The sequence below is a fragment of the Quercus suber genome, unplaced genomic scaffold (genome assembly GCF_002906115.3).
Source record: "Quercus suber isolate HL8 unplaced genomic scaffold, Cork oak 2.0 scaffold_4, whole genome shotgun sequence".
NCBI lineage: Eukaryota > Viridiplantae > Streptophyta > Magnoliopsida > Fagales > Fagaceae > Quercus > Quercus suber.
The window spans coordinates 1,420,546-1,438,977 of NW_027069470.1; the positions used below are offsets into that span (position 1 = coordinate 1,420,546).

The following is an 18,432-nucleotide window of genomic DNA, read 5'->3' on the forward strand; positions in this document are numbered from 1 at the left end:
GGCATACACAACTAGCACTAGATAATGTGACCTATCTCAATTATAGAAACATGCATATATGACCTCCCACAAGTACTTGATACTAATGCTTTGAAGCTTTTCATTTGGCTCCATATTCAACATATTGTTTGCAACATTTGAGCAAAGAGAATCTCATTGAGAGATAGATGCCTGAAATTTTTGATATTTCAATTGATGAGTTAGCCTTTGGCTTTTTGAGCATCACACATTTTATTTTGGTCGCTTTCCCTTTTTCCTAGTCAAATACTAGTGTGTGCGACAGGCTTTTGCAGCTCTATATCTCTTTTCATTTGGAGATTTACATTTAGAGAGCTCTTTTAAAGCAAAAAAATAAAAAGTAGGAAGATATATAGACATGAGTCTATGCATGTCTCAAGATCAACAAAACCATTCACTAATCATTCATGACAAAGATGAAGATCTATTTACAACAATCACTTAGATTTCAGAATTTCTTTCACAATGATATGAGTGCATGAGAGACAAGCTATGCTCATTAAATGCACAAAGCCATAAGTACAAAGGTACAGGGCAAAACATGCTTGGAGACAAAACTCAACAAAGTGATCAAACTTTTTGGATTTTCAACTTTTTATGTGTTTTTGGATTTTTGACACAAAAACAATAGAAGAAAGATTAAAAAGAACTTAAACACAAACAAACCACAATTTAAACAAATGCTCAAAAACACAAAGCAACTAACCAATCTTATCCACAAATCATAGGAAGAATTGATGCATGGACACGTTATGATGCTTATGCATGAGTACCCTTTGTCACCCACACGTCATGTGCGTTTGGGGTGATATCCTTGATGGATTGGGTACGAGTGTTAGGACTTTCGAACCTCCTATTGAAGCTCTTCAAGCAGGTGGTGAAGGTACCGATCATCTTCATCACGTCCGTCATTCCTGGATCATTGCCTTGACTTCTTGGTTTCTCACCACCCCAAGACCTCTTGTCATTCCTTCTTCCTCGTGACCGAGGTGTGCTTGCATTGTTGTCTGCTCTCAGCTTTTGACAGTTGGGTCTAGTATGCCCTCGTAGTCCGCAATAGTGACACACATACTCAGTTCTAGGCTCCCATTGTGGTCTTGAGAGAGATCTTGCTCTGGTTTCGTATCTGCCTATAGATTGATTTCGGGGCTTATTCACCATCCGTCGCTCTCTCACATTCACCTTCTTAGTCATAACATTCTCAGGAATGGTTTCTTCTACAATAGGCTTTTTGGCCTTCACAAATTTCACTTCTTTGATAGCTTTGGCTGATGAGCTACTTCCTCCGGTATACCCCACTCCGGACTTATCTGAAAAATGTTTTTGAGATGATATAACATCTTCCAGCTTTCTAGAGGAGACCCTTTCAATCTTGGCTTGCACTTGCACCATTTCTTGCTCAAGGAATCTTACTTTGGTATAAGCTTCCGATAACTCTCCATTTAGTGTCTCAATCTCGCATTTAGATTCTTTATATCTAGACAGTAAACTTTTGTAGTCCTCTTCAGCCATTTTCATCTTCTTTACAACCGTTTTTGCAACCCTTGCATACTCACCTGATTTCTCAAGAAGTAAAGTGTAATTCTCTTGAATACTCAAGGTACCTTCATCCTCTTCAGCTTCAGATTCCTCTACAACTCCAATAGATTCCAAATCAGAATGTTCACCAAGCTCCTTCATGAGTGTACTCAAGTCATCAGAGGATTCCACATGAGCGATGGTCATGAATGCGGAGAAATTTCCTTCTCTATCACAGCTCTCGTCAGAGTCAGAATTTGATGAGTCCGAATCACTTAAAGTGGTGGCATACACCTTTCCTCTCATCAATAGTCTTAAGAGCAAAGGATTTGCTCTTCTTTGCTGAAGGAAGAGACAACTCATATGTTTGTAGAGAACCGACCAGCTCCTGAACCTTGATTTCATCAAGATCTTTGCTCTTTTCAATGCCTGTAACTTTAGCACGAAAACTTTCTGGTAGTGACCGAAGGATCTTCCTTACAATCTTTGAGTCCTCCGTCTTTTCTCCCAAGTTAAATTTACCAACAACCACTTCATTCAGTTTGCTATAAAATGAATCAAACGACTCTTCCTCACTCATTTTTAACTCCTCAAAGCGAGTGGTCAGCATTTGAAGTTTTGTGTCCTTCACTTTCTTAGTTCTCTCATAGGTTGTCTCCAGAATTTCCCATGCTTCCTTAGCAATGGAGATGTGAGAGATCCAATGGAATTCTTCTAGAGAAACACCGCAGAAGATAGCATTCAATGCCTTGCTATTTGCATTTGCCGCTGCAACAGCAACCTTATCCCAATTTGCCTTAGGAGCCTCCGGTTTAGTCCAACCTATATCAATTGCATCCCACACAGTCTCATCCATAAAACACAAAAACGCCCTCATTCGGACTTTCCAAAATGCATAATTATTTCCATCAAAAAATGGTGGAACATTGAGAGATTGAGACCTATCCATCTCACAAAGGGGTCAAGAATCACACTCAGGTATTAAAACCACAACAAGTGCACCCGCTCTGATACCAATTGAAAGTTCAATAAGGGTATACAATACCTTAGAACGTTTAGACCCCAAATAACACAAATACCAATTCAAGCTTTATATCAAACAATTTATGTGCGGAATATGATAACAAGCTTATAACAGAATTGATAGAACAATCTAAACCAAATATAAACACATCCACAGCAGTAAATATAAGGCAAATGTAAAGGGAAAGAAGATACAAACACACGGACAACACACGATGTGTTATCGAAGAGGAAACCAAAGTCCTCGGCGTAAAACCTCTTCGCCGCCCTCCAAGTGGTCAAATAATCTACTAAAGAATATAGTTGGGATACATGAACAGCAGAAGACCCTCCAAGCCTAATCTACCCAAGTACCTAAGCCCTCCAAGCTTCTTACTCCAACGAGGTTACGCCGAACCTATTTCTTCTCTAGCTTCCCGGATTCCGCTACTTGACCATAGCATCAACCAATGTATATTGGTTCCTTTCCAAACTGCTTCTCAAAGCGCCAAATGGACCTTCTCACAGACGTGGGTATGGTGAGACAAGGGTTTGGTAAATGACCTCTCAAGGGTATGACAACGGAGAGGAAGAGAGTAGAGGAATTTGTAGAGTCTCTTTAGATGAAGATTGGGGATGAATCAATCTTGTATTTCTCTAGGGTTTTCTCTCACAAAATTCTCTCTAGAAGCTCTCTCAAAATGATGGGTATAAGGGTGTATATATAGTAGGGTGAGAAGGGAATGCAAAACGTCAGTTTTTGCCAAACAGGGCAAGTTGGCGACTTAAACTCGCGGCTTGGCCAAGTCGCGAAATCAAGTCGCGACGTAACGGCCTGGCCAGACTGGAACTTTTGTCCTGTAGCGGGACAGCTGGCGTGACCCTTCAGCTTCCCAGTGTCCCTCTCACGTGACTGCATTTCGCGGCTTGTCAGTCGCGAACCACCCGCGAGTCCTAGTCGCGAGACTCTATTTTTCTTGCACACTCTTGAGCTTTTCTTCACATCTTCTCACACACTACCCTTACAATTTTTCCACCTAAATACAAGGTTACTAAGTGCTAAATTACAAGCAAATTGGTCACGGAATAAAGCCAATTAGATGGTTGATTAGATTCAACCTTACAGTTACAACATCGCATTAAGTGTCTTAAAAAATGACATCATTTTGCTAGATTTTAGATTTCCAAATGACATCATTTTAAGAAATGATAACTCACTTAATGGGAGTGAACAAAAAGACTTCGTTGAATAAAAGTCAAAGTTATAGGATAGATATGAATAAATCAAAAGTTACAAAATTAAATTGAATTTTGGAAAAATTTAAAGACAATAATTTATAATTTCACCAATAAAATACTTTTTACAATTTCTTATTACCCTCTGACAAAAAAAATATCGCGGGAACATTTTCACCCAGATATTTGAATTTGTGAAAGCTACTAAAAGTAAAATATATAATTGCTACTGTTTTCGACATTGATGCAAATGCTTTTCGGTTTTAATATATTTTAGAGAATCTTTTTAAATCTATAAACTTTTAAAATTAAGAGATTTTTTTTTGAAAACAAAGCAATTCATTCATTTATAATATTGCAACTGTCAACATACAATACCTCAAGAGCAGGTGGTGGAGATTCTTCCAACCATATCCTCTCACCATTTGAATGTTTAGCAAATTTAGCCAAAGAATGTGCCATAGAATTGGCTGTCTTCCTAAGAGCAATTACATCAGCTGGTGGATAGTTTTGCAAAATAGAAAAAGATAGTATTTTTACACATTTTGGCCCAAAAAACACCCACATCAGTGGGTGTATAATTGTGCATTTATGCACAATTGCTATAGTAACCGTGCATATATGCACGGTTATAGTAGCACTTCTATTTATTATTTTATTAGTGTATCTCTGGTTGCTCTCGCTCTCACTTTAACCTTACTCTCATTGCCGCCGATCATCAGAGAACACCACATATGCATCAACAGAGAACGCCACACATTCATCAACAGAGAACACCAAATCAAAAAATTTCTTCCAAAATCAAGTAAAACAAGAAATTAGTATTACACAGGATTTGTTTGGTTGCCGAGAAAAACACAGAGAAAACAAGAAATAAAGAAAATTAACCAAACACTAAGAAAATCAATAGATTTGTGGTTGCCGATCGTCTTTCCTTCTATTTCTACTCTTTTCCACCACTTTCTCACCAACCAAACAAGAAATAAAGAAAATTAACAACAAAAAAGGATGAGTCTGGGTCGACAAACCAAACAAGAAGACTGATCCAAGAAGCGAGCCATTTCGATCATCGGATTGCTGGAACCGGACGCCGACGACAACAACAGAGCTCGCACGTTGAAGGCCTAGAGAGAGGAACAACCCCAGACGCGAAAACAACACGAAAGGCGACATTCCTTGGGATCAGACATTGGTATCCCATCTCAATCCCCAATCGACTGGTATCCCTTTCTCCCTTTTCTCTTTCAGCAAGAAATCATCCTCATCGAATTGTCCGCATGCGAATCCTTATCCTCAAAATAGCGTATTCATGGTATTCTCTACTTTTCTTTGCATGTTGGGTCTAGGTCTGTGAGAGAGTGTTGGGTTTGGGTCCGGGTCTGTGAGGGAGTGTTGGTCTTTGAGAGAGAGGGGCGGTGAGGGAGAGTAAAAAAAAATTGTAAAAAAATAATATTTTATTGAATAAATGTGTAGAATAGATAAACTAATATGGATGTTTTGTAAAAATTGATGTATAAAATAGAAAAAAAAAGTTTTAAGTGTAAAATGGACGGAATCTTATGCACAAACTGATGTAATTGCTCTAACATGACTAATAGAGAAAGCTCTAAAACCCCTCCCTATACAGTAGACATCTTCATAAATATGTCACAACCTAGACTTGTTGGTGCTTGGAGCCATAATGGCTTTCATGACATTAACATTATCCCTTTCTAATATTATCTCCCTGAAGCCTGCTTCCATCACAAACTCCATAACCCTTCTACAAGTCAACATTTCTGCTTCCTCACTGTCCTGCATATGGGGTCCTCTCGTAGACAAAGCAGCCAGAACTTCTCCTTTATCATTGCGAACCACGGCACAAAATCCTAACGCATTCAACCCGATGAACACAGCTGTATCTACGTTGATTTTGTAGGCTAAACCTGATGGTGGATTCTAGAAATTTTGGTACTGCACTGATCCATTAGACACTCGGACCAAAAGATGGTCTTGAGCATCCCGATATTCCTTCAGATAGTCATCTGCCCGTTGAACTAGCCGAAAAGGGTCGTGTATACTGCCTCCATGTAACACCGAATTCCTCTGATTCCATATAACCCAACATTGAACAAAGAATAACTCTATGTCATCCATGGTTAGTCGAGCCATCAAATCCTCAATTAGCTGCAGTATATCTCCTTTACATGTCATGCACTTCTGCAAACAAACCTTGCTCCCAGCCCACGCATCTTGGGCAACCCCACATTGCCACAAGACATGAAGAACAGACTCAGCACCTTGCCTGCATAAATCACATGAGCTATCCTCCACAATCTTTCGGCAAGACAGATTCTCCTTAGTTGGCAAAATCCCTTGGCAGACCCTCCATCCAAAGACTTTTTATTTTACTAGGCAAATTATACTTCCATAGTTTAGGCCAGGTCAGTCCTTTCCTCTTCAACCCCGAGCTCTCCATCATTCCAGTAGCTTCCTTTGAAACCAGTCGAGCTATGTGATTGCCCGATTTCATTGAGTAAATGCCATTTTTGTTGTGGAGCCACATTATTGCATTTGGTACCACTTGTCTGCTCAATGGAAGCCGCAAAATAGCTTCATATCTTCTCGGTGAAAGTTGGTAGCAATGACACTACGATTCCAGTCATGGACAGTCCAATCAATAAGGTTTGATACTCGCCATTCCCATTTCTCATCAAGTGGTGGGTGTAGGACCTTGTTTGTTGGATAGTTTGGGATCCACCTGTCTTGAGTAACCCGAATGGTAGATCAATCCCTTACTTGCCAATAGTATCCTTTTTTTAGAATTGGTTGGGCTGCAATTAAGCTTTTCCAAACATATGAACTATTAGGTGCATCAGTAGCATCTAAAAAAGTACATCTTGGGAAATACCTAGCTTTGAAGCACTCATATAGCAAAGAGCCATTATCATGTAGCAATCTCCATCCTTATTTTGCCAACATAGCTAAGTTAAAACATCGTATGTCTCGAAAGCCCATACCACCCTCCTTCTTAGATTGTGAAAGTACATTACAACTCTTCCAATGTATCTTCCGTTCATTATTAACTTGTCCCCACCAAAATCTAGCATACATAGCATTCAAATCATTACACAGCTTCATTGGTAATTGGAACAATCTCATGGTATAAGTAGGGATAGACTGAGCTACTGCTTTGATAAGAATTTCCTTGCCAGCCCTTGAAAACAATTGGCCTTTCCATCCTTGGATTTTCTTCCAAACTCTATCCTTTAGATAGGCAAAAGTTTGGTATTTTGATTTGCCCACCAATGTAGGTAACCCAAGATAGGATTCAAACCTGTCGACCTCTTTTATTCCCAAAGCTGTCTTAATCCTCTCCCGTTGTTCACCCTTCGTATTACTACTAAAATAAATAAAAGATTTCTCAAAGTTAATGCATTGACCTGAGGATGCTGCATATGTCTGTAAAACCTTAGAAATAGCTTGCACCTTCTCCTGATTAGCTCGGCAAAATAGCAAAGAATCATTAGCAAATAATAAATGGGATATATTGGGAGCTCTCCTGCATATAGACACACCGTGAATTCTCCCCTCTCCTTCTGCCTTAGCTAATAAAGATGAGAATCCCTCTACACACAGTAAAAACAGATAAGATGATAAAGGGTCTTCTTACCAGATTCCCCTATAGGGTATGATATTACCATAGGCTTTACCATTAACACGTACTAAAAAAACTCGAAGTCGTCACACATGTCATGACTCTATCAATCCAAACTTCAGGTAGCCCCAATCTAGTCATAACACGTTTCAAAAAAGGCCACTCAACTCGATTATGTGCTTTACTAATATCCAGTTTCATCACCATAGAACCCCCTCTACCTGATCTTCTACGATGCATGGCATGCAAAGATTCATAGGCTACTAAAACATTATCAGTGATCAAACGACCTGGTACAAAAGCACTTTTAAACTTTCTTTTTAGCTTTTCTGGAAGATAATTTTGGGAACTTTATGTGCAATTTAATGTTGTGAGTATTGTCAAATGTGTGTATATATATCCTCTCCATTTAAAGTAAATATATTTCAAGTCATAATTCATATTAAATATTAAAAATTTAAAAGTATATCTAATGTCAAGTTTTTAAAACTTGAAATGATGTATACATGTCAAATCTAAAAAATATATTAACTCCTAACATAATTAAAATAAAAATTGTAAAAATGATAAGGTTTAATATACATTTAGTTCTCAATCTTTGTCCCATGTTTCAAAATAGTCCATGTCATTTTAAATGTTCATTTTAGTCCATATACTTTTAAGTTGTGTTAAAAAGGTCCATCTCATTACTCTTGCTTTGATTTTAAGTTGAGATTGTTTTAGTGAAATCTTTGGGATTTTGATAGTAGTAAAGGAAAAAAGATTGGTTATTCAAATATTTTGTTAACTTCTTTTATACCTGTTTGTAGAAGAAGAAAATCAAAACAAAAGTTAATGGCACATTTTTTTACACCAACTTAAAAGGACAAGGAATACAATGAAACATTTCAAATAAGGACAAAATTTAGCTACAAACTTGATTGTAGTTTAAGGGTCAGTTTGGATACAACTTATTTTGTTGAAAACTGAAAACTAAAAACACTGTAGCAAAATAATTTTTAAATTGGTGAATAGTAGTACGTGGGACCCATTTTTAATATTTTTTTTGAATAAAGTGGTTGTGGGTCCCGTGAACAGTGCATGAATGGTACATGAACAGTGCATAAATAGTGCGTGAACAGTAATTTTGTCCCCTGAAACACGTGCAGCAAAAAAAAAAAAAAAAAAAAAGAAAAGAGAGAGGAAAACGCAGTCACAAGCAAAAAAAAAAAAAAAAAAAAAAGAGAGAGAGAGAGAGAGGAAAACGCAGACACGCAAGAAATAATTTGTATCCAAACCTAGCTTAAGGCTACAATCCTACTAAAAAAAATTAGCATGGTTATATATTTTGAAAATTTAATTGTTAAATTGCATATTCTTAACATACATGTCAATTTTAATGTTAATCAGATGTTATTTACTAATATTCAATTCATAAACTTATTTTTTATGCATAATTTTATACTACAAAAACCTGAAATTTAAATATTTAATTAATGATATAGTTATTGGTATTTAGAAATTTTACAAGTATGAAGGATATAAGAATAAAATGTAAATCAATGGTGGATTTGTCAAAATTTACCTCCAATAAAAAGAATATTGAGTGGAGTTGTAATCTTAGACTACAACCAAGTTTATCGTTCAAATAATGAACATCAATTTAAACATGGGGTAAAATGTTGAGAACTAAATGTATAGCTAAATCAAAAAATAATAAGGAAAGAAAAGATACTAGCAATGCTAGGAACACAATTTATTGCTACATGGTGAGTTATGAGTGGTGAAAATGAAGACTCATATGGATACATTACTTTTTCTTCATCGCTCACAATTCATCATATGGCCAAGTTCTAGCAAAAATTGTACAATAAGTTAGATTCCTAGCATTTTTCAAAGATACTACATGGTTTAGCCATAACCTTATTAGGTCATGGATGACGAAAAAACAGTAAAATAAAATAGATAGGATACAAATTAAAGGTGGCTCTAAGAAAACCAAGGAACTATTTCAAGTCTCAAAAACATAGCAAGAGATTTATTATTTTCCTGTGCCACAAACACAATGATACTACATGGGTTATTAGCCGTGCCTTAGGTCATGGATGACGAAAAAGGAGTAAAATAAAATAGATAGGGTACAAAGTTCGCTTAAGGACACCATGGAACTATTTCAAGTCTCAAAAACATAGTAAGAGATTTAGGAAGTGTTTGGTATATATACTTAAAAACATGTGTAGAAATATATGTGAATGAAAAAAGTATGTAGAAATACGTGTAATATTTTTAAAAAATTAAAAACATGTATTTGAGTTGTCATGCCAAATAAAGTCTTATTTTTATGTGCCACAAACACAAACACATGCATAGAGAACATAAAAAGTTCCTAACACACCAGATACGATTTGGACTCCTAGTTAGCAAAGAATTCAACAAATTCGGCACCTAAAATCACTAGCTAGTTGTCGGCACGTGTTGCAACAAGTCAACAACTAGCAAGAAACTCTATCGACATGAGCGACGTGAAGGTTTGGTCAGTCTCACGTTGTTACAAGTTTAATTTTTTAAGGCTTTTGTTGAGGAATACCGTATGCGCAAGAGTTATGTAAGGTGTATTTAATATTTAATTAAATAATATTTTTATATATATTTTTTAGAATAAAGTTAATAAACAATATGCATTTTAAATAAATTTGTACATAAAAATTAATAAATTATATTAAGAAGTGTATTTTCTTTTTCAAAAAAATATGCATAACATAGCTCATAATGAAGTATTTATTCATTATTTTTTTAGCATGTACTCTCAGGGCACCAGTTAACAAATAAATTATATATATAGACCCTTCGGTCTACAAATTATATTTTCATACACATTTTGCTAAAGATTTTGGCTTATAGTAATTTATTTTAAACATGGATATGAATTTGTCAAAAGTTTCAACATTTTATCATCCCAAAAACGGGTCAAAATGATTTTTATATATATATTGCAGGCTACTATAGTGCATCTTGAACTCCATCTCTTGTTGGTATTTGATTGCATCATGCATGTTCTAGTATATATATATCTAATGCATTGTTAAAAATATATATATATATATATCTCATGGATTATATATACCTCTTCTCTTTTCATATATGTATGTATGTATGTATGTCCACATACAACTGTAAGAGTGTGGATATAATATAATGGATGTATAAAATTATTTATTTATTTATTTTTAGAGAATTTCAACTTATAGTGTCCGCTCCTGATGATAGCTCTTTATTATCAGACCAAGACACCAATCAGTTTTTGGTATAAGCGAAGACTGAACCCCAGATCTCTTATACAACCATCAGAGACTTTACCAGTTGAGCTAACTAGAACCCACCAGATGTATAAAATTATTATTACCCTTATTCGCTTAAAAATTGTATCATCTTTAAAAGGAAAATGTTGATGTCATAACTTTTGTTACAATTTGCTCATATGGTAAGTCGTGAGTGGTGGAATTGTGGACCCACTTTTTTTATCCACCACTTACGCTTGTCATGCGAGCAAGTTGTGGTTCTAGTATTACTCTCTTTAAAATTTTGAGAACATTTTAGTTTTCAAAATGTTCTCAAAATAGTAGGACATGGCTAGATCAAGGCTACGCTCTTGTTTAAACCCTTCAAGTTACCTATGGGGTTAATCATGGTAGTAATCTTTAGTATATAATGAATTAAATCCACCGATTCAATTCATTCAATTAATAGAATTTAATATTGTCGAATAAGATATTTGAATATAACCATCATAAAACTAAAGCGCAAATGTCATAAACATGATAGGTTGATAGCCATCACATATGTATCGAATGATTCATCGACTCAAAGGCAAGGAGAGATCGATAAGATCAGTCTTCATTATTTTTTGGTCTTGTACTCTCTCATTGTTTTAATCCAATTCATATGTGGATCCACTTTATCAATGAGTAATAATTTTGTAGTACAAATACAAGTTGATGCATTGAGTTAAGAAAATGCTAATAGGTTTTCCATTAGGAGTGAAAGATATAAAACCAGAAAACTTGCAGTGAACGGTCGATGCAAAAAGTCTACTAACTACGCTTACCCTACAACACCTGCACTTGCTGTCTTGACTTTACAACGGCATGAAGTGTGCTTTTGCCTAACACTGTGTTTAGGTTTAAGCTGCGTTTGCCTTTTTTTGGCTGGTCCCATGACATTATTCGTGAACTAGCTAAAGCACAAATACGCGTGAAGTGTTTGTGAACAGTATTTTACCTTACAAAAAATATTTTACTACAATGTTTTAGTAATAAATTTTCAGTTTTCAACAAATAAGTGGTATCTAAATAGACTCGAAGAAGAATCCAAAGATCATTGTCAAGCCGCCAGGGGCCACTCAAAAGCAGGAAAAAATCGTTTACTGATGTTGATGATTTGCAGGTGCTGAACGTGTTTCATTCATTAGATGTAGCTTTTTTGCTATAAAATTTTATTTGCTTATATATTTACTAAAATTTTATTAAATTAAAGTAAAATTGCACTTAGAAAAAAAAAAGTAAGGTTTTTTTAAAAATTTACATAAGCAAATAAGCTAAAAAAAAAAAAAAAGTAAATGAAAATGTACACAGTACATACTAAACAAACACTGGTTTAATTATAAATTAAAATCCTGAATATCCCTCAATTCTAGCATCTACAGAATTCGCGTACAAATCATGTCAAATTGCACATGGGCGCTCATTTGGGAGAGTTTATTTTTTACTATTATAGTTAATTGACTTAAAAAAAAAAAAGTTCAATAAACAATATAATTATTCATTAAAAAATAAAATTTTAAAAATCTATACATAAGTCAAATAAACAATAAACCAACAAAATTCTCTCTCTCTCTCTCTCTCTCTCTCTCTCTAAAAAAAAAAAAAAAAAAAAAAAAAAAAAAAAAAAATCTCAGCAGCTAAGTAGCAAAATTAGATGTTGAAACCGTCACACACAACCAACAGTAAAACCGCCCCCTCTAACTCAAAGTTCTGGCTTCGTCCCTGACCTATGGGGTTAATCATGGTAGTAATCTTTAGTATATAATGAATTAAATCCACCGATTCAATTCATTCAATTAATAGAATTTAATATTGTCGAATAAGATATTTGAATATAACCATCATAAAACTAAAGTGCAAATGTCATAAACATGATAGGTTGATAGCCATCACATATGTATCGAATGATTCATCGACTCAAAGGCAAGGAGAGATCGATAAGATCAGTCTTCATTATTTTTTGGTCTTGTACTCTCTCATTGTTTTAATCCAATTCATATGTGGATCCACTTTATCAATGAGTAATAATTTTGTAGTACAAATACAAGTTGATGCATTGAGTTAAGAAAATGCTAATAGGTTTTCCATTAGGAGTGAAAGATATAAAACCAGAAAACTTGCAGTGAACAGTCAATGCAAAAAGTCTACTAACTACGCTTACCCTACAACACCTGCACTCAAGGTTTTGAAATCCGGACCGTTCATTGAACCGTAAAAAAGAGAGGTTCGAGGTTTTTAAGATTGAACCAAGGTTGAACCAAGGTCGAACCGTGATGATGTCATAATTAATTTAATAATTATTTAAATAAAAATAAAAATAAAAATACTAAATTTGTAAATATTAACAAAATTTACTAAAAATATCTTAAAAATTGAAACAAAATACATGAAATAGTACATTATAAGGTTAATAAAAAATGGTACAACATAAATAAGCATAACATTTTTTTTTTTAAAATAATCCTTTAAGAGAAATCATTTCAATTAACCAAAAACGACTTTTAAAATAAATTCATAAATTGCAGAGATATTATTCTTAAATAAAAAGTTAATTTAGTAATATTTAATATGTTGAGAAAGATAACATAGAAGTTTAGAAACTATAAATCATGTAAATTTAATATAAATATAATAATATTGCATCTTAGCTCCTAAGATGAGCACTTGGTCCGCTAGTCATGACTTCAGTCTTGCTTACAAGGTGTGAGAGCTCAGGTTCGAAGATATTAGATTAAATATATATGGTTATTTATTTATATGTTCATTAAAGAAAGCCCATGAATTTTGTTAACATTTTTTTTTTTGATAATATTTGTTAAAAAAATATTTAAGATCATAAGCCCATGTCTTTTAATATCCTAATCTCTAACTAAAGTATAAGTTCATTAATAAAATATATAATAGATATTTAGATGATGGTCAGTTGTTTTCTTTTTAAAATGTGGTGTCATTAAATAATAATAAATAAATAAAAAGCAGCGTAGATGAAAAAAGTAAAAAAGTAAAATGAAAAAAATAAATAAATAAAGAAGGTTGGAAATTGGAATGACCTTCACATATGTGGTTGTAGTTGAAGCACATAAAACGAAAAAGCTAAATGACAAAAAGAAACTTAAGAGAGGCAAATTGAAAAAGAAACATATAAGAAATAATATGAAATAAGGGGCACTGGGTGAACGAAGAAAGAAGAAAAAGTGGAGGAGTAGATCCGCGAAATTGGCTGAAGAAAAAGAAGAAGAAAGGGCATCTGGTCTGGAAAACATGGCAGAAACGCTCTAATGATACAGGCGGTGACATGAGCACAACAAGCAGGTAAGTCGCCGTAGTTACAGATCTGAAACTTCGAGTTTTTTCTGTTTCGGTCTGGTACTAATATTTTGGCCGAAATCCGATATAAATTCCGGTATGGCTGAAATGACTGGTTGAACCGGCCTACGGTTTGTTCGGTTTTTTCGGTTGAACCCTGGTTTGTTCGGTTCTCTCAGAACTCATCAATACCCAGTTCTCTATACTTAAAAAACCGAATTTTAGTTCGGTTCTCGGTTTTTTCAGTCGGACTGCCCGGTCCAGTCCGAGTTTCAAAACCATGCCTACACTTGCTGTCTTGACTTTACAACGACATGAAGGGTCCGTTTGGATTGAACTTATTGTTGCTGAAACTGAAAACTGAAAACTGAAAACACTGTAGCAAAATAATTTTTAAATGCATGAATAATGTCGTGGGACCCATTTTTAATATTTTTTTATTACATGAACAGTGCGTGAATAGTGCATGCATCGTTCATGCATAGATTTTTTGTCTCCCAAAGTCAAATTATGTGGCCAAAAAAAAAAAAAAAAAAGAGAAACGCAAATTTGAGGAAACGTGGACGCGCAAACGCGCAATCCAAACACCCTCGAAGTGTGCTTTTGCCTAACACTGCGTTTGTGTTTAAGCTGCGTTTGCCTTTTTTTGATTGGTCCCATGACATTATTCGTAAATTAGCTAAAGCACAAAAACGCGTAAAGTGTTTGTGAATAGTATTTTGCTTTAAAAAAAACATTTTACTGTAGTGTTTTTAGTAATAAATTTTCAATTTTTAACAAATAAGTAGTATCTAAATAGACCCCAATAAGAATTCAAAAAACATTGTCAAGCCGCCAGGGGCCACTCAAAAGCAGGAAAAAATGGTTTACTGATGTTGATGATTTGCAGGTACTGAACGTGTTTCATTCATTAGATGTAGCTTTTTTGCTATAAAATTTTATTTGCTTATATATTTACTAAAATTTTATTAAATTAAAGTAAAATTGCCCTTAGGAAAAAAAAAAAAAAAAAAAAAAAATTAACTTATTGGAATGGTATTAATTAAGGATACCAATTAAATTCCAAGTTAGCTGACTATATATATTCATGACGAAAAGCTTCACCTGCACTGATCTGATTTTGGAACTTTCCCTATGTTTAGATGGAGGGAAATGAGAGTGAGTAAAAGATTAATTAGTATATTCTAAAATTACCTCTTCCTATGTTCTTTCTCTCTCATTTTCCTCCCAAACATACTCAAGCTCCACCCACCCACCGCAAATGAATTTCACAACAATAAATTTGGAGACGAAATTTTTTTCCTTTTTTCACTAGCTTCTTTTATAAGTGTTAACGTGGTATGTTATGCTTGGTGTATAATAAAAACAATGTTATTGGCAAATTTATATAAAACCAATATTGATTTCATCACAATTTGTTAACCTTAACAAATTGTGAAAATTAAAATATAGTGAAAAAAAAGTTTGTATTCTTAGTATTGTTCTTTTTAGAATGTATTTTTTTAAATAAAAAATACCACCACCTAATTAAGGGTTGTGCCTTCAGTGTAACAATGCTGTTACATCAGAAGAATTTTATTTTCAACCAAATCAATACCCATAGCTATAAGCATTCCTGTCTGATATGTGGCTCATGTACCATCTCACTAACTTGGGATGTTTCACCCCATACGTCCTAATTCGCACATGAACAATAAATTTATTATTAAAAAAAATAAAAAGTGAAAGAAACAAGAAAGAGAAAAATATGGCCTCCTTTGAATTAGCTCAATTTTTCAATATTGTAGTAGAAATATGTAGAAAGCTTTACGAGATGATCGCGTTATCTGAACGGTAAAAAGTAAAAACTCTTTCAACTATATATTCTCATTTCTCATTAAATCTTTGCACTTCCAGTCTTGAGTGAGATTCATGAGGTACACGAGACTTTCTCTGTTAAAGCATTCTATCTCTTCAAAAGAACTCATTCACTTGGAGAGGGAGAGAGAGAGAGAGATAACAAGAAGAAGAAGATAAATGAACTATATATAGTATAATGCATCTAGTAGCTACAAAATATATCTTATTTTCGTGATAGCGTTAAGCATAAAACTTTACATAGCTGAATATTGATGATTGATGAAGATCATTCTAAAGATCAACAACTAATTTTGTGCACCATTTTTCCTCAAACAAAATAACCACTATTCCTAACATCATGACTAGAGAAAGAATTCACAGTTAGTTCATGCAAAGAAATTAACATTATCTTCCAATGCAAACCCGTTAACACCTTCCATGTTAAGTCTAGGGTTATTGCTAGACGTAGCAAAAACATCATTACCTATATTGCCAAACGAGTACATACTTTGCTGTTCTTGTAGTGGTACCAATTGTTGCTGTTGAAATTGTTGGTGCAGATGATGCTGTGGCGATTGAGATTGTTGATGCTGATAATAATAATTGTTACCAAAAGGTCCCATGACCGAAGTTACAACACTTTGATTTTCTTCTCTCTCTTTTCCAAAATCTAAGTTGACAGGACCTCTTTGGTTCCTAAATGAAATGGATGCGCTAGGACAACCAGTGAATTGTTGCACCAAGGCTCTAAAATTGTTGGTATTAGCATTGAGGAGGGTTGTGGGTGTTTTCTTTGAAGCTCTAGACCTCCTTCGGATTGGTTTTGATACACCCTTTGGAGTCAATTGACCATTGGTTACACTTGAACTATTTGGGCTCACCGTGGTGCTATTTGTGACACTTGTTGTGACTGCCATAGGATCCGAGAATCCATGATCCATGGCTTGGTCATAGAATTGCTCCAATTCACTAGAGCTAGACATGGTGTTGCTCATGGTTTTCTGAGTGTGGATATATTCACTCTCTACCACTCTTCTATTTGGTGTGAGAAAGAAGCACGTTTAGCTCTGCTACTTTTATAGTGACATTTGGTCAAAGTAAAACATGCTTTTGTCTAGTCTTGACCATTCTTTGAGAGAGACATTGAGAATTAGGACCAATTTGAACATGTGTTGCTTCCTGGAAACAACGTTTGTTAATGTCAATGAGATCAGCACTTAGATTCCAGATGGGTTATCTTGGAACCTTGTGAGATTGGTCTTACCTCCTTAATTGGTCAAGTGGCTATTAAATGGTATACTATTAATTTAAACAGACACATAAACAAAACACCCATGTATTCACTTCGGCGTACTGCTTTCACACCCATAAATTAAATGACGCTAAACCCATGTTTGTATTTATCAAACACTAGGGTGTTTGGTATAGGTGTTTAAACGGCAGTTTTCAATGTTTAAATACCAAAAATACTTTTGACACGAATTTTTATAACACTTAAATACGTATTTTCACAACACTAAAAATTGAACAATAATACTTAAACACTACTACCAATCAGGCTTTAGTGAGCTATATTGTGTGATTTTGATTCATCTAAAAGATAAAATAATAACAATATATAATGAGCACGTTGGTACACTTTTTCTCTTCGTGTTATTCTGGCTGTGTAGGGGTTGCTGCCCTCTCTTCCTATGATTTTTCATTTAGCAGGAAAAAAAAAATAAATAAAATTACATATTCAACAAATTTTATAATTTATTAAAGTGACAGGTTATGATTAATGTTATGTTATTTTTACTTGCAATCATCACTAACATTAATTTTATTATATACCAATCACAACCAATCATCTCAAGAGTTATGAAAAAAAAAATTATGATTGATGTTGTGTCTTTAAGCTTATTAAAATTATAATTGAGAGAGAGAGAGAGAGAGAGAGAGAGAGAGAGAGAGAGAGAGAGTATTTATTTTCTCATTATCAACTTATCAATGACCATCTATTAGTTTCATTTTATTAACATTAAAGATTTATTATATAAATTAAAACATGTACGGGGAACTATTAATAATAAGTAGTTAAGGAATCCATTACTCACCTTTATAGGATATTTTATAATAAAGAAAAAGTATCATCTCATATTTTTTGTACGATGGTTACTCCATAAGTATAAATGTTTGTAGGGTGTGTGGGGCAAGAGCTGAGGTTCAAGTTTTTAGCAGGAAGCTTCACTCACATATATACTTAGATTTAGGGCTGTACACTAGAAATCGAAAACCGACCCACCCACCCAAACCACTCGGGTCGACCCGAAAATCGACCGACCCGACGCTGGCAACGGACGACGGTGGGTCTTCACCATGAAAAACCAATTTAGGCGGGTCGGATGGCGGGTTTTCTTCTCGAAAACCCGATTCGACCGACGAAACTCGTGAAAGAAGACCTAGATCCACTCAGATCTGGTGAAGATTTAGTAGTTTTTTGTTAGATTCGGCGATGAGATGGAAGTTCTCGTTCAAATCTGGGTTTGAGGTGGTGTTTAATGCTTCGATCTTGTGGTTGTCGCACAAATCCGAAGA

General features: G+C 34.5%; 1 protein-coding gene across 1 annotated transcript; it reads right to left on the bottom strand.

Moving 5' to 3' along the window:
* Window positions 1-16,241: 16,241 nt before the first annotated feature.
* LOC112015224 (VQ motif-containing protein 22) lies at window positions 16,242-16,850 on the bottom strand. Its single transcript, XM_024047601.2, has one exon. The coding sequence runs from the start codon at window positions 16,848-16,850 to the stop codon at window positions 16,242-16,244; it is 609 nt and encodes a 202-aa protein (XP_023903369.2).
* Window positions 16,851-18,432: the final 1,582 nt, after the last annotated feature.

Coding starts and splice junctions, on each gene's coding strand:
- LOC112015224 (XM_024047601.2), bottom strand. CDS start 16,850: ATGAGCAACACCATGTCTAGCTCTAGTGAATTGGAGCAATTCTATGAC.